At 41.1% G+C, this 26,136-nt stretch overlaps 2 protein-coding genes across 2 annotated transcripts in view; one reads left to right on the top strand and one right to left on the bottom strand.

The window, feature by feature from the left end:
* The window catches only part of sart3 (spliceosome associated factor 3, U4/U6 recycling protein), a 35,038-nt gene extending 19,460 nt beyond the window's left edge, over nt 1-15,578 (bottom strand). Inside the window, exons 1-9 of the mRNA XM_031570047.1 lie at nt 15,264-15,578; nt 11,734-11,860; nt 10,647-10,751; nt 10,289-10,473; nt 9,308-9,413; nt 8,390-8,514; nt 7,766-7,921; nt 3,421-3,559; nt 1,512-1,619 (exon numbers count right to left, since the gene is read on the bottom strand). Coding sequence (XP_031425907.1) covers nt 1,512-1,619; nt 3,421-3,559; nt 7,766-7,921; nt 8,390-8,514; nt 9,308-9,413; nt 10,289-10,473; nt 10,647-10,751; nt 11,734-11,860; nt 15,264-15,479 — 1,267 coding nt within the window. The 5' untranslated portion in view covers nt 15,480-15,578. The remainder of the gene's footprint in view (nt 1-1,511; nt 1,620-3,420; nt 3,560-7,765; nt 7,922-8,389; nt 8,515-9,307; nt 9,414-10,288; nt 10,474-10,646; nt 10,752-11,733; nt 11,861-15,263) is intronic.
* Nucleotides 15,579-20,960: 5,382 nt separating this feature from the next.
* tmem119a (transmembrane protein 119a) lies at nt 20,961-23,525 on the top strand. Its single transcript, XM_031569849.2, has 2 exons — nt 20,961-21,063; nt 22,582-23,525. Exon 2 carries the CDS (start codon nt 22,597-22,599, stop codon nt 23,278-23,280), a length of 684 nt encoding a protein of 227 aa, XP_031425709.1. The 5' UTR covers nt 20,961-21,063; nt 22,582-22,596; the 3' UTR covers nt 23,281-23,525.
* Nucleotides 23,526-26,136: the final 2,611 nt, after the last annotated feature.

Raw genomic sequence — 26,136 nt, 5'->3', positions numbered from 1 at the left:
TTTTACTGATCCAATCTCAGACTTAGTCAGCTATTATTTCTATTGACTACTATCTTCATTAGTTTCTGATGTATTGGTAGACGTTCATACAATAGCCATCTCTTCAAATCCATGTACAACTGCTTATTTTTGCATGGCTGCTGCCAAGATGCCACCCAGCTATGGCGTCATCATTATTTAAACAACAAAAGCCAAATACATTTTAAAATGCCGTGTTCGGCATACAGCTGTATCAATTGGTCAGACAGAAGGTAAACAATGCACTCTTTCCCCCGCACCCTGAATGTAGAAAAAAAAAACTCATTCTTGTGCAAAATAACTGTCCATATATCTCAGACTCGTCTATTCACCTCTATTTCCATAACACTAACATAATTTGATGTACAAGGTGCGATCAAAAGGTTCTGAGACCGAACTTGGCTGCCATCCCCTTCAAAAGGCAGTCTTTTTCCAGAATAAAACTGTCAAACTCTGACTGTACAAACAATATACAGGTTCTTTACATTATTATTGAGGTAAACAGACATGGGTACAGTACATCTCTGTATGGATCCTTTCCCCACTGTCAGACACTCAGAACAACATGTATGAGCCTTTCAGTGGTTAAAACAAGCGCTTTACTTCACCGTGCATGCTTGCCACATAGGATTACATTGTACAGCTGTTTTACTTTGCAGAACAAAATGGGGCCTATTGTTTAGTTAGCCAAACTATATTCACGGTTCTGACAGTATGTAGGATTTAGCAGATTGCAACCAACTCAATACTTCTCCCTTTCCAAGTGTCCCTGAAAAGTTACAGTGGCCGTCAAGTGCCATAAAACCCCCAAAGGCCTTCTGTAGCGCCAGCGTTTTGGTTTGTACGTTCTGGACTCCCTGGAGCAGGACCCCCTTACACTAAGGGCACATTCTGAGATAGCAAAAACACCATTCCTAGTTACAGGTCATTATGCACTAATGAAGAAATCATTCTGAAAAGGTTCATTTGGTGTGATCGTGTGCTCTCAACTTGTACTTAGTTGATTGAAATGTAATGTGAGGAGCCTCATGGAGCCAGTGGAGGTTGATGAGGACCAGAGTGATGTGTGCTCTCGTGTTGATCAAAGACCCCACACACACTACAACATTCTGGGAGGTCTGGAGAGGTGTGAGTGCACATGCAGGCAGGCAGGCCCACAGCCCTCTTAGGTGCTATTAGTAGGGCCAATGATTTTCCGCGATAACGGAAAACGGACGGCATGTACCCTTTGAAACGGAATTTGCAACTTTCAAACGGAAACACCATTTTGTGCATCAAAATCGCCCAAATTCCCCTGTATTTTGTCCTGCAAGACTGTATTTATTTCAAATAAACGGAAAACTCATTTTTTTTTTAACGGAAAATCATTGGCCTTATATTAGTATGATTTGGGTTCATGTTCATGTGTGTGTAGTCAGGGTTGCAAAAGACTCATGCATGAATGGAAATCCCACCTTAATGAACAGTCTACTTGTGCCATGTCATCTGCTCACCTTTACTGAAATCCACCCGCCTCCTCAGGTAGTCAAGGTACGTTTGCCAGATCTCAACATAATCAGTAGCCTGGATAAAACCAGCATTCAGGGATTTCTCAAAGGTATCTGTAGAAGAAGGACATTTCAGATGATCAAAATCCTTCACAAAGTCTTTCATCTCAATCATTCATCATTGTGGTCCGTATTGCTTGGTTGTGATTTGTTGCTTCCAAAATGGTGTTTGTTGTCGCTGTATTATTGTACAAATGTTTTGCTGCTTCCTGTTGCTTTGCATGCCTTGTGTTTCTGTCTCTATAATTTTTGTCTGTTGTTGATGTTGCCGTCTTTCATGGCATTTTTCTCTGTAAACTTTGGTTTTCAAAACATCTCGCTGACTAACACTGGCACATTCAGTGGTGCGAACTTGTCACCTTTCGACGAAATTCACCATTTTTATCTCAAAGTAGGTAATCCACCTGAATAGTGTAGATCTGCAAAAATGACATTGTCCTTGTCTCAGCCAAGTCATCTGCCAGAAGGCATAACATAAGCCTGGGCGATACTTTTTTCCTAGGATGGCAAAAGCATGACCCACCCTACTCTGCCTCTGATTGGCTCACCCTGATATTGTTACCCTAACCGGTGGGGTATCTGTCACCTTTTTAAACACTGATGATTTTGCACCCCTGCATATTTACAGAAATGTTGATTAATGGGTGTTGTCATTATCAATAAATGCATTAATGGAATGTAATTTCGATTCACACAAGATGCTTAACAGAAATGTGCATGACTTGATCATATCCTTTGACAGGGACAATATCGTTGCAGAAAGCCTTTACAACAGAAAGCAAACAATTTGACATGACCTCTTATACCATTCATTCATACCATTTACATTATTTCTTAAATATTATTTCTACTGATATTTTAATCTTCTACACTACCCTTATTGTTTTAAACAATAATCACAATATTTTGCTCCTTTAAAGTATATTGTTTGGCTCTATAGATTGATAATATGATGGGAGTAGAAATTGTAAATTTTAAATAGGACCTAACAAATCCACCTGACTTGGAGTCCAAAGAGTTAAGAACATTTTGTGGCCATAAAATCGCACTGTCAATTTTCATTTAATTTGGTATAAGACGACTCATGTCAATTTTCTCCATTTTACGTACACTGACTACAACTGTACCTATAAAGGTAAAACTGCTGGATGTATTCCTATAAGACAAGAATGGAAGACAATAGATTTAGAAAAGCACGTCATCTGCAAAAAGGAATGTTTGTGTTCCTTTTCACCCGGCTTCATCGCAAATATTTTTGCTATCATCAGTTTTAAGCTTGCATTGGGTTACTGCGTCATACACAATGAACCGTAGGTAAATATGCGAACGTCATCCATGAACTGCACAGCTATGAGACTGACGGTGGGGTTGGAAATGTTCATTAGCTGCCTCAAAAACAAGGGATGTTTAAAGGAAGTTTATGTTTAGTGCAAACACCAGAAACAGATACCAAGAATTTGGCACTGCTACCATATTTTCTCCTATGCAGAACATGTTTACACTCATACTCTTGAATGTCCTGTTCTGACAGGAATGCCCAGTCCTGTTTTACCTGAAGAACCAGATATGCACATGTTTGAAACTCAATATAGTTATATAGTTACAGCTGAAGGTGACGATTGGATTATATTGTTTCCACATTTCCACTTGTGTTCATACAAGCTTAAAACTCCATCCATTAACTAAAAGTCTGTGACAGACTAAAAGTGCTTAACTCATCATCATTGTTTATTCAGGGAGAATTGACTGAGCACAGGGCTCTTTTGCAGCAATGCCCTGATTGAGGCTACATAGTACAGAAGAACAATAAATAAACAAACCATAACAAAACAAAAAAAATAAAATAAAAACTCACCCGCTATATTGGAGTGATCCATGGTGTGTCTCTCCAGGGCGAGCAGGTAGTTCTTCCATAGGGCCATGGTCCAAGGGCAATTCCTGACTGCTCTCTCATGGGAGGATAGAATCAGTTCTTTCATCTTGAGATGGCGGTCCTGAAGATTCAAACATATATACTCTGTACCTTTAGTACTCTGTACATTTAGTACCACTTACACACTGCAGATAAGATACAGTTGGATGCCAAGTCTGAGCACCCCTGAGCAGAATATCATGCATTGCAAAAGTATTCTACCCCCCTGAATCTTTCAATTACAAAATGTGTGTCTCTTGCCCAAATAGGATTACAGGAGTGTTGTTTAGCAACCACCACAGAGACCCCAAAGTCCCCTGCTTTGTACAATCCAGTGGAACTGCCTGTGTAAACTATTAGGACAGAACTAGGTAGTTCATTCCACCACAGAGGTAACACAAGGAGTCTTGACTGGTTGAGGGAGGACAAGGGAATCATGGTATTTTATTTGGCTGGTCCCAATCCAGTGGCTGTCTTACAGGCAAGGGTTTAAATGTAATCCTAGACAGAAGGATGAAGAGTGACTAGCAGAGGAGTTACATGTGTCCTCTTTGGCTGATCAAGCAGTAGCAGTGATGGGAGAACCCATGGGAGCGGATGATCTTACCTAAAGATGTGTAAATAGAAAATAGGAGGGGTCCAAGTACCAATCCCTGAGGTACACCAGTGGAGAGGTGGTGAGATTTTAACACCTGTCCCTGCTAAGACGCACTGAATGAATGTCCACTAAGGTAAGATTCAAACCAACTGTGTGCTTTTCCCGAAATTCCCCGTTCGGACAGCGTAGAAAGGAGGATAGAATAGAATAGAATAGAATAGAATATATTTATTTGTCATTGCACAAGTACAACGAAATTGAGGTAGCAGCTCTCAGACACAAAAACAATACAAATATAGATTGAACATATATATATACATATTTACACTATAAAAACACAAGACATATAACACAACAGAGAGACAAATACAGGTCAGTTTTGTGCATTGTTAAGTGCTATGATGGCTCTGGGATAGAAGCTGTTTCTCAGCCTGTCTGTTTTTGCTATGATGGTCCTAAAGCGTCTCCCTGAGGGCAACAGTTCAAATAGGTGGTAACCAGGGTGTGTTGAGTCTCTGAGGATACTGTGGGCTTTTCTGAGGCAGCGTGTTTTATAAATGTCCTCAAGAGGTGGAAGAGAGCAGCCAATTACTTTTTGCGCTGTGTTAATGACCCTCTGGAGTACCTTTCTTTCTGCTGCCGTGCAGCTGGCAAACCACAGCGAGATGCCATAGCTTAGCACTGACTCCACAGAGCAGCGGTAAAAGGACACTAACAGTTTCTTTTTTAATTTGTTCTTCCTGAGTAACCTCAGGAAATACAGCCTCTGTTGTGCCTTTTTCAGCAGTGCAATGGTGTTTCTGGTCCAGGAAAGGTCCTCCTCGATGTGAGTGCCCAGGAAGCTGAAGTCTGATACCCTCTCCACTCTCTCCCCATTGATGGCAATAGGTTGCATGTCCGATTTTTTCCTCCTATAGTCGACTATCAGCTCTTTTGTCTTGGAGGTGTTGAGGACAAGATTGTTCAAGGTGCACCATGTCGACAGCCTTTGCACCTCCTCCCTGTATGCAGTCTCATCTCCTCCTGAGATGAGCCCCACCACGGTTGTATCATCTGCAAACTTAATGATGGCATTGCTCGGGTGGGTGGGAGTGCAGTCATGGGTATAGATGGTGTAGAGTAGGGGGCTCAACACGCAGCCCTGCGGTGAGCCGATGCTGATGCTGAGAGCTGAGGAGAGATGGGATCCTACTCTAACCCTCTGGGAGCGGTCTGTCAGGAAATTTCTGATCCAGTAGCAGATTTGCTGTGAGAGCCCTAAGTCCATCAGTTTGGTGACCAGTCTGCTTGGTATGATCGTGTTGAAAGCAGAGCTGAAGTCTATGAAGAGCAGCCTGGCGTAATTCCCTCTCTGTTCCACGTGTGTAAGTGTGGTGTGGAGAGCCGTGGCAATAGCATCTTCTGTAGCCCTGTTTGCTCTGTATGCAAACTGGTGGGAGTCAAAAGTGGGTGGCAGGCTTGTTGTGATGTGACTCCGGACCAGTTTCTCAAAACACTTCATGATGATAGGTGTCAGTGCCACTGGTCGGTAGTCGTTAGGGGTGCTGGCAGTGGTCTTTTTTGGTAGAGGAATGATTGTGGAGGACTTCAGGCAGGGTGGAATCAAGCACTGGGATAGGGACTGGTTGAATATGTTGGTGAACACACCAGCCAGTTGGTCTGCACAGTCCCTCAGCACCCTCCCAGTCACACCGTCTGGTCCAGCAGCTTTTCTTGGGTTCACTGCCCGCAGAACACACCTTACCTCCTGTGCCTGCACTGTGAGGGTGTGGCTACAGGGGTCTAGTGGAAGTGGCGTGGTCACATCCGGTGTATCAACTTCAAAGCGTGTGAAGAAGCAGTTTAGCCCCTCAGCCAGCGAGTCATCACCGTCGGCTGCAGTTAGGTTGCTGGACCTGTAGTTGGTGATGTGTTGGACCCCTTGCCACACCTGCCGTATGTTGTTGCTGCTGAAGTGGTCCTCAATCCTCCTCTTGTATGCTGTCTTGGCCTCCCTGATGCCCCTCCTCAGGTTGGCTCTGGCAGTCCTGTACTGTGCCTCATCCCCAGACCTGAAGGCGCCGCTCCTCTCCTTCAACAGCACTTTGACTTCTTTTGTCATCCAGGGCTTCTGGTTAGGATACACCCGGATGCGCCTGTCCACTGTGACAGTGTCGACACAGTGTTTGATGTAGCACAAAACAGTCGAGGTGTACACTTCCAGGTCCTGGTGCTTGAAAATATCCCAGTTGGTGGTTTCAAAACAGTCCTGCAGCTGCTGAGAGGCATCATCAGGCCAAGTCTTAATAGTCTTTGTTGTGGGTGCTTTTTTCTTAAGGGGGGTGTATGCCGGTAAGAGTAGTAGGGACATGTGATCAGACAAGCCAAGGTGGGGTAGCTGTGTAGCCCTGTAACCATGCTTGATATTTGAGTAGGCTTTATCCAGTGTATTTTCTCCCCTGGTAGCACATTTTATGTGTTGGTAGAACTTAGGGAGCACTACCTTCAAATCAGCATGGTTGAAGTCGCCTGCTATCACGTGTACTGCCTCTGGATAGGTGTTTTGTTTAAGGCTGATGGCATTGTACAAGTGACTAAGGGCTGACTTGGCATTAGCATCCGGTGGTATATACACAGCAGTCACCATGACAACAGTAAACTCCCGTGGGAGGTACGTGGGTCTGCATTTAACAGTTAAATACTCGAGGTCTGGAGAGCAGTGGCTATCGATGGTCATGGCGTTGGTACACCAGTTGTTGTTGACATAAATGCATAGCCCCCCTCCTCTGCTCTTACCGGAGTTACTGTTCCTGTCCTGGCGATGAGCTGTGCGTCCTGCTAGCTCTATGGCCGTATCTGGAATGGATGAGTGGAGCCAGGTCTCCGTTATCAGCAGAATGCAACAGTCCTGTACGAGTCCGTTTGCTGCCATCTGTAGCTTCAGCTCATCCATTTTATTTGTGATGGATCTGGCATTTGAGAGGAAGATGCTAGGAAGTGGCAGTTTATGCGGTCGTCTTCTCAGCTGCGCGTAAACGCCAGCCCGGCAGCCTCGCTTTTGTCTCCTTTCATTTCGGCGCCTCCTCCTCCTGCCCGTGGGAATGACAATCCACGGAGAGCCTGCTGTCCGGGCTATATCCTCTGGTATGCTGTGTGTGTGGGTAAAGTCGCTGTTTACAGATTGTTCACTCCGTACTCCAATGTTTAGGAGATCCTGGCGACTGTAGACAGTCAAGTTGTGTACAAGTTGTGTACATGTCGCCATGGCAACCAACTAAGCGATTTCACTAAAACTAAACTAAACTACAACGAAACAGTTTACAAACAATGGCATCTTATAATCGGGAGAACCCCGAGCCGCTATTACACTTAAAACTTAACTAAAACTAAACTAAAACTACAACTAAACAATTACTAAAAACAAAAACAAAATCCTAGTCTGGAGAGCCCCCAGCCGCTGCGTGTTTACGCGCCGCCAACGTCACAGAACACCTGGATGCTATGGTTCACTGTGTCAAAGGCTGATGACAAGTCTAGTAAAATCAGAACTGGCAGAATAAGACTATTGCTCCTCTCACTGCCAAAGCAATGTAATGTAGCAATGTTTATCCAAAGCAACATACAGTCAACTCATTTATTATTTATTTATTCTACAGCAGGGGGTATAAAGAGAATATGATCAAAAACAAGCTGGAGTAGTGTTATTCTCACCAGGTAGGTGGTAAACTTCTCCCACAGATCTGGTACCAAGCAATTTTCCACCAGGGCTCGCTCAAAGATGATCTGAATGCGGGCCGGATCTCCCGCCTTCAGTTCATAGTCAATGTACGACTGGTATTCTGTAAGCTTCGGAGCCTCCGCGAGCAGCTGCAACAGAAGCATATGGGCAATTAAGAACTTTCCCAAGTACCGACTTAATAATATAACAGGTTTGTTATATGACCTGTCCAGTTTTACTTCACGAATGATGTCATATAATTCACGGTGATCTGACTCGAACACAATAATCATATAATTCACGGTGATCTGACTCGAACACAATATGTTTCTCCACCGACACTTCGCTTGTGATTGGCCAGCTGTCAAAAAAGCACTTGACATAGGGCATTTTTTCTGAAAGGTTGAACTTTTTTCAGCTGAAATCCATAAGATTATAATGTAAAACAGAGGCCGACATCTTAAAAAAAGATCCTATGTGTGAGCACAGCCTAACGCAAATATTCTGATGATTCAATTTGATAATTTTTGTTGTTTGAACCAATGACTTTATAAACTGTCTATTACAACCTTACATTGTGACAATGAATGTGTGAATATGAATATGTGACTAGATACCAAAGTCTCCTCATAAGGCTTGATGATCTCCATCTGCTTCAAAGTCTTTTTGTAGTTCTGGCTGACCATCTGGGGCACACCTTCTTCTGCCCATTCCGTGTACTCTGCATACGTACCCTCCATATCTGTAAGGCACATAACATCATTATGTTACCAGGAAAAGGTTCTTCTTAAAGTCAAGCCAAAATATGTTCCAATATTCATTCATAGTCATTAGCTTTGTATTAAAAACGGTCCCCTCCAGGATCTTGCAATGGAAACAATTCACTCAATTAAAATGATTCCCCGCATTATTCTAGATTATTTGCAGTTGCAATTTTCAATTATTTCTAATTCTGTCTACAGCAGACTTCATGATAAAAATTCCATCCGCACTTGATTTGGTCTGACATCAGGTACCGTCGAAGGCTCCTGCACAAACCCAACCCATGTCGACAAACTAAAAGACACTTCATAAATGTACTACTGTTGGGCCCCTGTATCCACTGATTTGGTATCCGCAGTTTCAGTTATCAGTAATCTGCAGTGGAAAATTCTGAAAATAAACATTTCCTTTTAAATTCTGCGCCCCTCTGAGAACTCGTTCTGCCTTGCTGCGTTTTTATAACATTTCTCATGTAGCCTGTGTGTCCCTGATTCACCCATCCTCATTGCCTTCACTTTTAATCAAATTCTTTAAGAGAAGAAACTGCAGGATGACACTTGCATCTCTTGAACACATGTCTGAACGTGTTCATTCTTAATGTACTGGAATGTTCCAGGCTAGTGTACAAGTGTAGCTAGCTAATGTTAGAAAGCCCATACTGGCAGTCACAAGCTGGCGACCTTTTGTAGGAGGTATACGTAGATTCTGAAATCTCCAAAAGATGGCATGAAGGGGATCAGAAAGAAGATGGTTCAAAAGAGGGACTACATTACCCAGAAGCGGCACAGACAGCTGGCGACGGAATAGGGAATGGATGCGTTCAAGCTGGGCATTAAGCAGATCCTGCTGCTGTGGTGTAGAAACACCTCCAGGGGCCGGCTGTACAGAGAACAGGTGGAGAAGAGAAAGGCCAATTAAAAAACAATAATAATACAAATAATAATAATAATAATAATAATGTCAAACTATTATTGTCAACCAAATCACTCTTATGATATACAGCTCTTCCATACTAGTTAACTGGCTGCTATTCATTTCTATTGTACAGTTCTTTTGCAACGCAAATTTTAGGGAACTTCTGTTGCAACGATGCAGGCGAGTACAAATCAGACCTTTGCAGTTTAGTGTCCAGGGTCCTCACGCTGACTGTGCATTACTGTAGCCAAATGATTGTTTCGATACAGATACCAAGTAATGAATTTCAATGACTGGGAAACACTATAAAATGTCATTATTGGGCTTTTTCAAACCTGGACACACACCACATTTGCTGAGTTTTTGGACACAAAGGGAGTCTCCAAACCTCTGACCTCATTCATTTCACTGTGGCTGTGAAGTATTCGCCTTCAAGAGTTTCTCTGGTTGGTTATACCAGCGTTTAGGGGACACAAATCATTTGAGAGTTCTGTTTTTACCCCACTGCAATTTATTTGAGCCATTTATACCACTACTGAATGAAGTTTGGACATACCTTCTCATTCAACGTTTTTTCTTTATTTTTTTATTATTTTCTACATTGTAGATTAATACTGAAGACATCAAAAGTATGAAAGAATACATATGGAATTATGTAGTAAACAAAAAACTGTTAAAACAAACCAGAATATGTTTTATATTTTAGATTCTTCAAAGTCGCCACTTTTTGCTTTGATGACAGCTTTGCACACTCTTGGCATTCTCTCAATCAGCTTGAATCTAAAATATAAAACATATTGATATACGTATTTGATTAGAAAAAAAAACTAAAACCATACCTCCAACGTGGACATTATAGCGAGCTCAAACTCTCTGTAGGCTTCCCATAAGGCCGCTCCTTTTAACATGTGCAACCCCGCTGCAGTCAGGCCTCGTTCAAAAAAGGTCCTGACCTTCTCAATTCCTCCAGGTGCCCCCATTCCCCCAATGGAGTACTGGGCATACTCGAGCCAGAGATCTGGACCTGCAGTCAGAAAGTTATATCTTTATGTTAACTACTGGAATAACTCGTGCCCAGCAGTACTGATGATGATCTCTCCAAATAATGTACACCATTTTAGAACTTCCTGTGGTAAATACTCTAAGTAAATTCCAACTTAAAAAGCTAATGCCCAAAATTGAAATGGCACAACTCACAGATGTAGTCTTTGACTGCCTTCTCAAATAGCTCATACACCCGCTCTCGATCAGGATCGTCTTCTGCAAGCCTAATCTCATCTTTCAGCCAGTCCAGCCACATATCTACACAATGTAAAGAATTGTCGTAACTGATTAATCAGATTAAACACACAAATACAGTGACTCACAAAAAAATTACACATTGATGACTTGGTTCTTCATGGTTAGAAACTCTTTCCAAAGACAAAATTCTGTAATTTTTCAGGGTTGAATGATTGCTTTAACCCTTTGAAGTTATAGTTATAGTATTTAGCAGACACTTTTGTCCAAAGCAATTTACAAAATATAAAAGAGAAAAACATTTGATCAAAAACTTTAAAACAATGAGAAAAGCATAATGAAAATCATTCAAGAAACAATATTAAAGTACCAATTCAAAGGGAAACTAAATTAAATTATTAAAAATAATAAAACTATGATTATATGTATAAAGTAAGCCTCCTATAAACTAATTACACGGATGATGTTTAACCCTTGGGAAACGGTATTCCTCTGGAGGAAGTTTTTGGTCTTGTTGTCAATGTGCCTTTAAAGCTCCAAGAGTTTTGGTCCTAGAGACATACAAATAACAAACCCAGAAACCTTGAATTACTCTAAACCAAAAAATGAATTAGCACTTTGTAAGGAGAATAGAACTCAAATCTTGCACATTACAGTCTCTGATTGGGGAAGCAGCTGCTAATGACCTACACATTAGCAAATGAGGGCGATTCATATGATAAGGGCATGGAAAATCAGCGATCGCTATTGGGTCATGACGTAGCAAGAACACCTGAGAAAAACACCCCCTTTCACCAATAAACAAATCCACAAGTTGGTTTCATGTTTTCCTGTGTATCACAAAAACTTGCATGGTTTGAAGCGTTTGATGGCGTAGCCAAGCATAGCCATAAAAAAAACCTTTTTTTACTAACCTATGCCTATCCTAGCCATCTTCCTTTCCATCAGTCTTATCTCAACATAGGCAATTATCCCCCATGAAGACCTGAGACTTTCCATATCCATCAACATTTAAAACACATATGGAACACAAAAATTGCTTTACCTTCAGTGAGTGGGAAGAGCTCGCTCATCTTCAGTCGGGCTTTTCGCAGACGATGCAGTTTCCCCTCCTGGCCCAGAAGCTTGATGAGGTCCACATGGCAGTTGTAGTCAAATGCATTGATGGAGAGCTACAATTCCAAGAAAAAGTTGAGATTAGAAATGTCCATACTCGAAGAATGCCTCCTTGGTAATACTGCAACCAAACCTCCCTGTGTTTAATTACTTCCTCCAAGGAGGTTATGTTTTTGTTGCGGTTTGCCTGTGAAGAATATTCGTGGTTTTTATATACTTTCAACTCATATGTGTGTGTTGGAGAAAGAACATCGTAGAGACACCAACCCACTACTTCCGTCTCTCTCTCTCTCTCTCTCTCTCTCTGCGTGCGGTTCAGTTTTTGAGCGGCTCCTGAAAGTGAGTGTTTTCTAACTTCTTTTTTGGTACGTTTATGTTTTTCGGCAAACTGTTTATTTATGATTTTTTGTTGTTATCAAACTCTACAGACGCTGTGGATAGTTTTTAGTTTGCTTTATTTTTTTAGTTTTGCCCTCCCGCGGAGTTAGCCACCTTTGGCTGGCAGCGTCATTCATAATGGAATTTCAGCGTCTCACAAGACAACATGGTGTCAAAATTCAGTCCTCTGCAAGTTTTGAGGAGTGTAGTCTTGCAATTGGTGATGTAGTTGGCCATGAGAATGTTAAATCGGCCTCCCGTATGAACAGTGCCATAGTAGTATTTATTGCTACGATTGAGAAAGCTAGACAGCTAATTGTAACAGGTATTGTGCTAAATGACGCATACACAACTGTACTTCCACTTAGTTCCCCTTCTAAGAAAGTTATTATATCTAACGTTCCACCTTTTATTGATGATAACTTGATTGAGGATAATCTATCGGTTTATGGTCGGCTGGTTTCATCCATGAGGAAGATTTCTCTGGGTTGTAAATCATCACTTTTAAAGCATGTTATCTCCTTTCGGAGACAGGTGTATATGGTGCTTGACAATGGGGAGGAAGAGCTCGACTTAACAATGAAGCTAAATGTGAATAGCTTTGAGTATATAGTTTATGCTACGACTGATGCCTTGTTGAAGTGTTTTCACTGTGGTTGCGTGGGTCATGTCGTCCGCGACTGCCCACACAAAAAGAGTAAAGTGTCCGAACCGAACTTAGAAGGTCCCCTGCCGAAAGCAGCACAGGTGCGCATGAAACTAGGGAAAGCACAGCCGACATTGACTTAATTGCAGAGGAGCCTGTAGCCGCAGCTGGTGGCTCTACTCCAGCTGTTTCAAATGATAACGCAGTTAATTTGATCACTAAAGAGTTGACTGCTTTGAGTGAGTGTAAGACAGACGGTAGATGTGTATTAGAAACACCTACAGAAAACGCAAGTGCTAATGCCGAAGTCTCGGGCTTGCTTTCTCCAGAGCCTGTCCAAGACGTTATCATGAGCGGTGGTTTTAAGGTCCCGTTCAAGAGAAAGGCTGAGGACAGTGCAAGTTGTGTACCGAGGGCAAAGAAAGGGGATGAACACGATAGTGATGAAGAGTCTGTTTGCTCTAATGTCTCTGACTCTTCGCTGGGTGAAGTTTGTGCATCTGGAGGGGACTTACCGTTGCAGTACAAAGCAGAAGATATAAGCCGTTTTTTTACATGAAACGAAAGGGCTTCGTCATGTTGAAGCAGAACTTTATTTTCCTGACCGGGAACAGTTTATCAATGATGTTGTTTGTTTTCTGAGAGACAATGTGTTCTCTTGGAAGGAGGCTGCGCGCCTCCGAAAATTCCTGACTAAACTCAGAAAAAAAAGTTAAGGAGCAGTCAATGCTTACCAATTCCACACAGCCATGATCGCGAATGCCCTTACATTTGGCACTCTAAACTTAAACGGTGCCAGAGACAAAATTAAAAGGCTGACTTTGATAGATTTTATTAATTTTAAAAAGATCAGAGATGATTTGAATGCGTTACAAAGTATTGTTAATTATTTTATTTTTCTTTCTTCAGCTAAAGTGAACTGGGGGAAGAGTGAAGTTATTTGGGTTGGAGAGTTGGAAAAAAGGTGCACTGGTTTGTCGAATGGACACAAAGCAATTCGCGCTTGATGGACTGTCTCCTTGATTAACTTTCTTTTGTTCCATGTTTGAATAACTGATGTATGTACGGTGCTCTCAGTTGTTGTACAATAAAGTTTAATTTAAAAATTAAAAAAAAAAAAATTCTCTCTCTCTCTATATATATATGAGGGGGGTACGTAGCTGGAGATTGAAGGGGTACGGGACTGTAAAAAGTTTGTGAAACACTGCTCTACAGAATGAATGAATTCCCACAGATGAACTCCAAAATCTTGTGGAAAGCCTTCCAAGAAGAGTGGAAGCTGTTATAGTTGCAAAAGGATGACAAACTCCATATTAAACATATTATCAACAACACAGTTAGAACTACAAGAAATATCAAGGAGTGCTGAATCAAAATGGTACTAACCTGCTAGTTTTGTGTAGTTTTTAAAGAGACCGTTACTGAAAAATCTATTCTGTGACAACCCTACTGACTAATACAAAAATGATAGCCAGCCCAGGTGTTTCAAAGCTCCAGCTACCAGGTCCAACATCCACTGCTTCCCCAGAACCATTTCTCTGTTGAATTCTGAAAGACTACTCAAAGCTGCAGTATCCTGTATTTATTATGCAGTATACTGGCCCATAGTCTTTATTTGTCTACTTCTACTTCAATAACAATAGCATTTATAATAATAATAAAACCAGCCACTTTGGCTCGCTGAAGAAAACATTTATGTCCATCCCTGATGTGCAACAGTACAAACTTTAACTTCATAAAATAGGCCAAATGAAGATGTCACTGGAAAGAGGGCTAACAAAACAACAAAACTAAAATGACATGTTTAGCCCCATGATTACAGAAACTACAGCTAATTAACCATAGACATTAACAGGCCCGTTTTATAATGAATGTGAGTGAGAACAACTGCGACATTTGGGGGCTTTTTGATTAACTTAGATTGACGTTGTCAACAAAAGAAGAGCATTCTCCAGAGTCAAATGCCATGTTTTAGTTTTGATTTGTTGATATAGTAGAATTGAATAACGCTATGTTCTTCCAGTTTTAAAATAATCAAAAATTGATTTTTGGGTACTTTCACGAGCGTGACTGAAGTTCTGAAATTGTCCACATCGAACTTGAAACTATGAGGCGGTAGATCCAACATCCAACTACCAATACAGCCAAAAACATTGATGCCAGCTTCACATCAAAAGCGCGCTGTGGGAGAAATTCAAACTTTAACCGCAACTGGCCACTGTTTTTCTAAAGCATGCCGTTCATACCCATCCAATATGGATACCGCTGAGCGTGTTCACGGCGTACCTACGTTATGGCATGCACACAAATATTGGCTAACGTTGCATACCAATTGAGCATGGGTGCCTATCAGCATCCCTATAATCAATTTAAACTTTAAATAGTTCAGTGTTGTGCATATCAAATCAAGCTCTTAGATAATCATTTCATGTTACCTGCTCTTCCAGACGCTGAATTTCAGCTTCACTCTCTCGTTCGTCTTCAGATGTGTCGTCGTCTTCGTCTTCATCCTCATCCTCGTCTTCGTCGTCATCTGGTTTATCGAGTTTCATGCCTTCTTCATCAGACAGCAAATCCTTTTCCTTTTCCTCAACTTCCTCCTCAATTCCTAATTGCATTGATGTACTTTCTTCTTTACTTCTAACCTCCATTGCAAATCCAGTGTTGTCGATAGATATACAGAGTACCCAGAGAACCTTTGCAGCTTTCCTGAACTTCCGGCCAAATTTAGACAATAAATGTACCGAAATAAAAGTCATCAATGTCCACACGTTAGTGATGGCAAACTGTTCGAAATTGATATTTCAATGAGCTGTTCGAATTGGGTGGCAACAATAAATAAATCGAATCTTTGTCAAACTTATATTCTTTTAATTGAATTGTCTAACCCAGTATGACTCAAATACATAGCCGAGACTGTAGTAGACGGGCTCTTGTGGCAGGAAGGTAATTTTGTTCTATGGAGTTTATGATAGTGTGCCGGTCCAATAGCGCCTCTACTGCCTAGGTGGTGATTATGTCTCAAAACACTGATATCACCAGAGACTTTCTAGAGCTGAGCAACTTCTCCCAGGGGGCGCTCGTGAGAATGGGGGTATATGAAGTTTTGGGCCAAAATTCTACAATTTTTATAGAGTATACATGTTTTTCCTTGGAATTGTAATTCTGTTTTAGACATAGCGCATAACAAACAGCACTGTTTTCCAAAAATGTAAGGCTGTTGGTTAGGTTTAAAGACTTAAAAGATTTAATGGTGCTGGTGACATCGCTCACTGCAAACCGCTTTACGGCATGCGCTAGCCCACTGAGCTAAAGTTACGGCTAGTGTGGGTATACAACTTACCAGACTAAACAACTTACTAGAGTATGTCATATCCATACGACGTGTCAACTCCTCATTTGTAAAACTGTGAAACCACTGCTCGCGGAGTTCAGGGACGTAGCTGTTGTATGCCTGAGGTAAAATGAATAATGTAAAGAGGACCTTATCACGTTAATGCTGCTGGTCAACTATAGTGGTAAACCGTAGTAATAATACCTGAAATAAAAACACGTTAGTTACATTTTCTTAATCTACCGACCAATGTATTTAGTGAGTGAATATCAGCTACAGCTGTATTTAAATCAGGTTTGATAAAAGCAAAGTCTTGCACAGTCGCTAGCTAGCATCAGGTGAATTAGCTAAAACTTTATTTTTGTATTACAAAAAAACAGAGTGAAACGATCAAGCATCGGGAGGATGAATAAAAAGTTGTTTATTTGACTTTTTTTGCTTAGATTTTTTTAAGTTACAGAGAAATAGATACTGTACAATGTAAAAAACCTGTTATTGTAACTGAAGAATACGTCAGTGAGGGGATTTGCGAGGTGTCTGAGCCAGCTATCTAATGTTAGCACGTTAGCAAGGTAACTCGCTAGCGGCGTGATTGGTTGTTGACCTGTCAATCTCACTATAAAAGTCTCTGTTATCAACACAACACCATGCGCCAGATACGCCCTCCGTCATCCATCAAGCAGGGCATGCCGTCTGAGCCAGGGGTTATAGACTGTTTACAACCCACGTAAAGGTTTGAGATATTTCTTTTAAAATGGTCTGTGTCTGTGCAAGAATTACTCACGCTTACTGTAATGTCAGTCAAATCAACCGTATCCAAGGAGCTGGGAGGAACAGCAACAAAGAAGACATTTACTGCCATTAATGTAAATTGAGGTAAGCAAACTAGCTAACTCTGTTACTTTTGAATTTGAAAAGCACCACCCTCTTAAGGACTGTTTTTAAAGTGTTTCAGGGTTTCAAATCTGGACTTGTCAAATCACACCTCTCTTGACCTGTGAAATGTGGTTCGGGACTCTTCATCATTCGAATTGGCCTCACTTACTCTCTACTGTTGCTGTAGGCCTACCTCTTTGGTCAGTTTCAGTGTCCGCTTTGGGTTACTTGTCTCTGGGGCTGATGCAGGCTGAGGATGGTGGCTTGGATCAGGAGCTGGTTGACTGTAGAAACTTGGAGCTGGAGTCATCTGACCATAAAAGCCTGGAAAGGTTGGAGTCATCTGGGTGAAGAAACTTGGGCTTGGCATCACCTGCTGGTACTGGCCCATGGATGCGGGTGCCACTGTGGGTGGAGGCTGTGCTGTGGGGGTCTTTTGATCTGAGACCACTCCAGTAAGGTCTGCTGTGGGTGGAGGCTGTGCCGTTGTGGGTGGAGGCTGTGCCGTTGTGGGGGTCTTCTGATCTGCCTGAGACCACTCCAGTAAGGTCTGCTGTCGGGGTATTTTGATCGGCCTGAGACCACTCCAGTAAGGTCTCCAATGGGTGGAGGCTGTGCTGTGGGGGTCTTCTGATCTGCCTGAGACCACTCCAGTAAGGTCTGCTGTGGGGGTCTTTTGATCTGCCTGAGACCACTCCAGTAAGATCTCCAATAATGTCTGCATCTGAGGGTCCATATCCATATAGAGTCTACAGATGCAGTTATCTGAATTTCCCATGCATTCACTTGTACCGCATTCACTATTCAAAATAGTCCCATACAGGCCTCACATGTTTCCTTGCTGACATATCTAACTTCTTCACTTGATAATAACTACCACTCCTACTACTTCCATTACTTACAAAGCGTAGGTCCTGAAACGCTTTATCGCCATCTTCAGGTTGTCAGCTATAGCCACACACTGTACATTGCATTTTGATGCCTTGATGGATATGACAGCCACTGTCTTTAAGTGATAGAAACTATAATTTTTTTGTCTTTTCTTATTTTATTTTTGTTAGTTTTTTAGTTTTAGTCATTAGTTTAGTTTAGTTTTAGTATTACATTTTCTTCGGGTAACTTATTTTATTACAGTTTATGAAAACCCTAGTTTACAATAATAACCCTGCTCTGAAGTTTTGGTTCTTGGCACTGGTAATATAACTGCATTTACTGATTTGGTATTACAACCATGATTATAACAGCAGGATTGAGTTATCTGAGATTACTGTGTGCTACTGTAGTATTCGGAAAGATTATATTAAAACTTGAAAGTATGATCAGCAAGTGCAAGGTTGGTTGTAGGTGCGGGCTCAAGAGAGAGCACATTTGATGTCTTTTGGCTAGAGGGCAAGGTGTCTTCATGGTAGCCTAAAGAATGACTAATAAAGCTCATCTCACTAACCCTTTTATATCACTGCTTGTGTAAATCACCTTCATTCGCTTTCTGATCTGTGATTCATTTTGAATTCCTAGTTAAATAATAATTTCACCTCAGATGAAATTGTTCGTCCTATGTTGGGACACTCCAAAGGATTTGGGCAAACTCACACTGGAGATAAAACTATGTTCCAAAATATTACAAATGCCTTGCTTTTTCAGATGTTGCTCATAGCATAATTATATGTCTGCGAAAGGCTTCCAATTATGGGTCATGGTATACTGTGATTTAATCTTGATTACTTCAACAAGCCTGCTCCAAGCTGGGTCCTTCATGTATGAAGAATGGGGTCCTGACTGTATTCAGTTTGTCCTAACAAACACATACACTAAATACACTTTTTGTATGACCTAGTGTTAAAGGTGGATGGTTGCCAGCTATTGTATTCATATTTGCTGTCTGTAATAGGGAGTGAAAGTAGGTGGGTTTCCCCCTGGAAATAGCGTTCCTAATGCTGAGCCAAATGAATGAGTTTGTCCATAGAGATGTTTTTAGAAAATATACTGTATGTCTCAGACTAGATGGAAAAGGGAATGCAATGGCTTCCTCTACATACAGTATGCTTTGAGATAACCCTTATTGATTCTGGTGAGCATAGTTTACTTTCAGCCACAATTTGAATTGTTTACATTTTTGTGACAAGGTGATAAGGAACAACTGAATGTTGGATAAATGACCCCACCAGTGTGAACGCCTCTCCGAGCTGGTCAAAATGCTTATTTACATCGTTCGGCTGGCTGAATATTTTTGTAATAACCCAAAAGATTGCATAGCACATAGTGTTCAGAGCATGTGGAGAGCTGACAGGTATGGTCAGGGCTAGCGTGACGGACAAGGCACATCATGTGACAGTGACTGCAGCGATTGGCAGAGCTGTGACGTTACCTAAGTGACCTGAGCTACAGTCGCTTTATGAAATGAAAGGAGCCATTTCAAAATTATATATTACAAAGAATACATTATATATTACAAAGAATATATTATTGCTTGGAATTTTCACTGTTCGAAGGTTATTACTGTACAAGCACTGAAAAATGCACATACAGAACATAAGAATGTGATTCATCACTGTATGTTTATATTGTTGTGCCATATGAATTGTACATACATTCATTCACTTTTTTGTTTGTATTCCCTCTCTTTCTCTCTCTCTCTCTCTCTCTCTCTCTCTCTCTCTCTCTCAATTCATGTCAACAAATAATTACTGAATCAGCCCGATGTATCAGTAATTGACCCAGCTAACCTATAACATTGTCCCTCTATCCACTTACAGTGTTGTAAGTCCTTCATTTTTATTCAAATTAATATTTTCAAATGTGTGGCTTCTGTGTATGAATTGGGTGTGGTGTGGTGACAAACCAGCTTTTTACAGTTTGTCCTTAAACTATACCTCTAAGCAAATACAGCATTGTATCTTAATTTTCTCATAGAATGGAATATATGCATTCTTGTTGCTTTTGTAAGATATTGCACACATTATCTAGGTGTGTTTTTAGTTTGCATCAGGTCACTGTAAACATTATAAATCAGCTGTGTAGAGCATAGAACCAGTTGAAATAGCAGCCTCTCTCTGGGAGTTGAGAAAGAAGAGGCTATTTTTATTCTGTTGTAACCAGCCAATTATGTACACTGTCTTTTTTAGAAAATGGTACAGTGGACAAGCTGGCTGGTCCATATATACTCCAAACAACTTGTGTAGACATGTTTAGTTGTACATTTTGGATACCCAGTTACTCTATGTTCTTGAATGTTCTTGGAAGCACAGTGTTGCTGCTTTAGATGTAGCCTGCCATAAAAAAAGAATCAGATTCACAGCCTTGTAAGTGTTATCTTTGGAGTTCACATATGGTGGTCTATCTCTACACCCAAAAACAGAGATAGAGTGGTAGTTGGGTATGTGAACATTTACAGATTTACAGTAATGTTAGGGAGTGTGCCCGGAGACTTGGGTGAGAGGGTGGTACCCTATACTTACTTAATGAAAGAGCAGCAAAATGGAGGCCTCCCGCCCGACCAGAAACTCTTCCTACTCATGAGTGAGCTTAAAGGGTTGAACTTCTGAGACTTCAGCAGATGTTTTTACTGAACAAAAAAAGAGGAATTGGGAGGAAATCACTTTAAATTGAAATGCATTTAAGACAACGCTTTTGGTTTTCACAGCCATTCATCATGTTCCATTCCATGATGCAAAACTGAACATTCCTCTAGGTATATTCAACAATGGAAAATAATGTTATGTCAAATAAAATAGTTTTCAGCATATGAAATGCTACACCATATAATGTATTGAATCTAAGGTATTATGAAGGTCCCCTTGATGGCTCTGGATAACAGTGTGAGAGGCAAAAGAACAAGGGGCGGAGCAGAGACGGGGGCGGAGCCATAGAACATTTCTTTCTAAATCTCAAGCTTACTCCTTTCATTCAGAGGCTCTCTGCAGGAGGATTTAGCCAGTGTCTTTGTGTTACTTTTTACTTTTGTCTTTTTACATTTCTGTTGTGTGCCTTCAGCTAACATCTGTCAAGGTCACTCTCCTGGGAGAACTGTAAGTAAATAGTTTTCCTCATCACAATAAATGCATTTTTCTGTGCTTACATTTTCTAGCGCATATCTACTTGTTTTCCATGTGTGAAGACAGATTCAAAATAAATAGCCGTACTTTAGTAACTTAATGCTCTATGTGACAAGTTCAAAAATGAATCGGATCAGAAATGTTATGACCTTAATGAGAAGATGGCTCCTGGCCTGTAATGGTGAAGACGTACTGTATGTTTATGTGGTGGTGGTTGGCTGCAGTTATTCACTGTACATGCACAGTAAGGCAACACATTCCACATGGTGACTAGTGGGGCTTTGAGCTAAATGCTAAAAGTCATTCTTTTTTGACGAACAGGAACATGGTTGGAGGTGAGAGCTTAGAGAGTGTACACAGTGAAATGAATGCACATGCTGGACTTGTAATTATGCTGACCTAATTCTGTTCATAAAATGATACATATCTGACTGCAGCTTTTTATTTGAATGTTCTTGGGAAGAGTTCAGCTATATTTAGAGATGAACAGAAACCATACACTCATGGACATCTTTGTATTCAGCCACGTGTGCTGAGCAAGATATTGGCTGACACAACAGCTCAGCAGTTGCCTGCTTGAGTCAGAATATATTTTGAATGTAAGACTGAAATGACTTAAACTAACTGAAGTAACTGAATTTACTTAAATTGTCAAGCTCTCAATGTCACATTTTAGCTACCTTTTTTAACATAAAAATGTTTTGAACTACTATGACCTTAAGCACAATTCTTTTCACTACCCTCTTCCTCCTCCCCCTCTCCTGATTCCTTTTTCTCTGGGCCACATAGAGAGGCCTTCTGTTTTTGAATAGGGTTCTTCTCCAGATGTGTTCTGTTTTTGAATAGGGTTCTTCTCCAGATGTGTTCCTTTAGAGGACTTCCCTGCCCTGTTCTTACACTCTTGCACTATAAAAAATACAATTACTGCTATTGAAACCCATTTCTAAACGTAACATAAAATTGAACTGGTTTTAACATAGATTTTCTTTTAAGTATCTTAAGTATTTCCCATTTTTGAAAACATGCAGCATAAAGACAGAAACATCAGTAGCAGACACCACGCCTTCTGAGTTGCAGTCAAACATAGACTCTCTCTCTCTCTGTTTGGTGTGGTCAACCAGTGGCAGGCCTCTAGGATGGAAATTACAAACCACGCTTTACTCCACCCTGTCTAAGTAATGACTCCCCATCTTTAAAAATATATTTAGGTATTACAGGGAACACGTGTTGGTAAAACTGTTTTAGGTATATCTTAACAGATGTAAGGTCGTTTTTTTTTTCTTTGTTAGATGAACTCCCAAGAACTATACCTGTACTTTGCCCACTGGTCTTTCCCCTCTCTATGTACTGTAATGCACTAGGAGCAACTCTTCTCAATGAGGTGATGGATTGGTTACGTGTGGATATGTGGTACTAAACTCTTCTCAATTAGGTGATGGATGGGTTATGTGTGGATATGTGGTACTAAACTCCACCTTCTGTGTTGCACAGCTTCCCTAAAGAGCCATGGGCCTGTCTGCTTGGAATCTGCCCTGTGTGGTCGCAGTACTAATCTGTTGGAGTGCAACGTCCATATGCGCCTTTCCCTTGAACATCACAATGGAAATGAGTGGTGACGGTGTGGAAGCAGAGCTTTTCCCTGCCGTTCTGACCACTCACATCCCTGTTCCCGTCACGCCGACCCAGAAGGTCAGCACCATCACCACCACCATCATTCGCCTAAAGGACTTTGTCTTCAGCCAAGTGGTGGACGTCTTGAAGGAGAACCTGCTGCTATTCACAGTGGTGACCTCTCTCCTCATCGTCATCATCTTCATCGTGTGCTGCGCCTCCGCCATGAGTCACAAGCGCAAGCTGGACACTTTCTACCCCCCTACCAAAAAATACCTCCCCAGGACATACATGGACCACGGGGCGGCCCAGTCAAAGAATCCTCAGCCCCAAGCAACCACTGCCACGGCCAAGAGCCTACGCACACCGTCTAAAGCACTCGTGGGGCCCAAGGAGGGCAAAGACCCGAGACCCAAGCCGCTGGAGGTGCCCGCCGTGCAGGAGGTGGAGGAGGTGGACGTGGAGATGCAGAGGGACGAGCCCAAAGTGGCCTCGGACCCAAGAAGCCCCGGTCAAAGCACGAGCCCAGCTGTGGTGTGCACCTGCCACCTGAGGAAGGGCACTCACCCAGCTGAGTGAGGAAGAGATATTGACAATGTTTGGAGTGATCTATAATATGTTTCAGTTCTGGGGGAAAAGAACTTTGCTGTCTGATTCTTTATCGTAGTAATTCCACAGTAGCATTTTCCTGATTTACGAATATTTTTCTCGATGTAATTCTTTGACACAGTGTTAATACTCATTTTAATTCTGCTGATTGCTTTCTGCCATTTCAATGCTTATTCTAAATAGGCTTGAGTTACAAATAAAGTTTGTAAGCACTTAACCCCCCCCCCCCCCCCCCCCCACCACCACCACCCCTTGACATGCCCCATTATTCCTAGGAGTAGTACTTGCAGGTCTAGACTGACGTTAGACTACGTTTAGACTGACATTACGTTTAGACTGCCATTTTTTATTTCTTGTAATATCAGAGTCCCAATTTACTGTGCTCTTGAATTCCTGGTATACCCAATAAAACATTCTGTGATTTTCTTTGAACATAAATGAGAGTGGATGCCTGGTGGTGTGACCCTCATTAATTGTACAGCACTTTGGTCAACGTGAGTTGTTTTTAAATGTGCTTTATAAATAAATTTGACTTTGACTTTGACCGCCAGGTGTAGAGTGCAGTGTGTAAAGCTCAATATGTGTGTAATCCTACCTTCATTAGGAGGCCTATCTGTGGAGAATGCATGGGAAGAAACTTAAATAAAATCTCCTTCAGAGAAAAAAAGACATACTGTAGTTGTATTCGGTCTGCTTGCTTTGAAAACAAATTGTATTGGCTTGGAGAGAACAACGGCAGCACAGCTCACATACACTAATGGCCTATTTTTAAGATCTCTTTATGAAATTCTTAATCCACAGCCATGGCTAAATCCTAGGTTATGCCAAGACTTTGTACACTGTCACACCAGAACAAGCATGTTCCATACAAAGCAAATGTCTGCCGTTTACGTATTAAAAACAGTTGGTTAAAAACAGCATACGTTTCTGACGGTGTATGGAATGACCGTAGCAGACAGAACGTTGCAAACTCCTTACAAAAACATCTAGCATGGGAAATACTGTACACTTATTATTATGACGTCCCTGACTAGCTAGCAGATGTTAGAATTGACAACCCGGTTATCTGCTGTGACAAATTCAAACCGTTGCCGTTCCTACTTCAGGACTTGTAAACACAGTATTAGTCCTTCAGTAACTCATGACATAGGAGGACGAACACACCATGAGCCCGATCTGCAGCGCAGAAGAACGACCCGTAGAGTATTATCCCGCTATGCGCTTACTTTAAAATACAAAACAAAATATGACTTTGGTGTCTCACTTCTTTGAGCACTAACCAAGGCACCAATATGATTGATTTATTCAGACAGTGTGGCTTAGAGCGCAGTTGGGCCTAATTGCATAGGCTACATAGGCATTTGGTAATGTATTCTGTTGCGTCAAATGATTGGTCAATTTAGTAACTGAGTGGTCAATTGTATGCCGTCAAACTGTGTACAGATTAGATTAGATGTGCCTGACATACTGTACGTTGAAAACCAAGATGTAGGCTACATTTCAACAAAATAATTAACATGAAACAACCATCTTTTTGATCAGGTTGTTTTCTCATCTTATGAAATTACCAAGTGAATGTGCTCTGCTGCACATAAGAACCTGTGGTGCGTCTCTATTAATGTGTCTATGAAATCAGGTCCCATTGTATCAAAGCGTTTTACAGAGCCTGAACCTGAACAGTTTCAACTAAATTTCACTTTCAGCCCTAAAAAATGTAAATTAAATGAAACAAAAAATGTGTTTTCTGTTTGCGCATCTTTTTAAATTTCAGTTCAAATTAATTAATTTGTATTCACTTCTACAGTGCCATTAACAGACTGGTTCTTCACGGTGCTTTCCAGAGCCTGAGGCCTGAACCATCTAAAGCAAACACACTTTTAACAGGAGGAAACCTTGAGCCTAGCCCAGCTCAAAAAGAGGGACCAATCTGCCTGAGACCGACCCTATGGAGAGATAGAAAGTCAATTTAGTAACTGAGTGGTCAATTTTATGCCGTCAAACTGTTTAGAGATTAGATTACATGTGCCTGATACGTTTTCTTGTTGACTAAACTTTGTCTACACAGGTCTGCGGAGTATCCTTTTGGCAGTTACATGACCTCTAGAAAAACATTACTAGATACTTAATAGCAAGTTGAAATGTTTCTGTGTGATACTCTACTTTAATCCAACATGTGGGTTGAACAGGACCCCCCCCCCCCCCCCTCCTCCACACACACACACAAACATAGGCATATTCTTTCATGTCAAACAAATAGCATGTGAAACAACATTTTAGTTGATCACATATTCATTTTACTGGTACAAGTTTATTCTTCAAGCTTTGCAACAGCTCATAAATACGCTGTTGTTGCACACACACACGCAATATATACTGCAATTTGTGCGACAGAAACAGAAACATATTTTTGAGCTTGTGAGAGATTAATTGTTTTGGTTACTTTTATTACATATAGTCGTGAACAACATTTACCAGTTGATTTTCCCATTCCATGAAAATATAGTAGCTCTGGGCATTTTTTTTAGATCTATTTAATTTGGGATCATTAAAACCAACTATTACATTAATATATAAACAGTATTAAATGTAATAAACAGTCAATATTAATTAGCCCAAATCTAGAAAACACGAAGAGCTGCTATTAGCTGCAATGCAGTAAATTGCAATTAGCTGAGACAATGGCCATGTAACTAGGAATGGGTAGCCTAACTTGTTTAATGAAGCACAGCCTGGTCTTTCTGGAGGGTTTTTACAAGGGGTTGGTGTTTTCTTTTTACTGTATAGCGGTGTAATGTTTCTTATTTAAAAGAACAGAAAGAAATTAAC

Source organism: Clupea harengus, chromosome 7 (assembly GCF_900700415.2).
Source record: "Clupea harengus chromosome 7, Ch_v2.0.2, whole genome shotgun sequence".
NCBI classification, from domain to species: Eukaryota; Metazoa; Chordata; class Actinopteri; order Clupeiformes; family Clupeidae; genus Clupea; species Clupea harengus.
Note: the sequence above shows the minus strand (reverse complement) of the source record. Positions and strands in the feature narration are given on the sequence as shown.

Excerpts from the sequence above, each read along its gene's own strand:
- tmem119a (XM_031569849.2), top strand. The coding sequence starts at position 22,597 with ATGGGCCTGTCTGCTTGGAATCTGCCCTGTGTGGTCGCAGTACTAATC.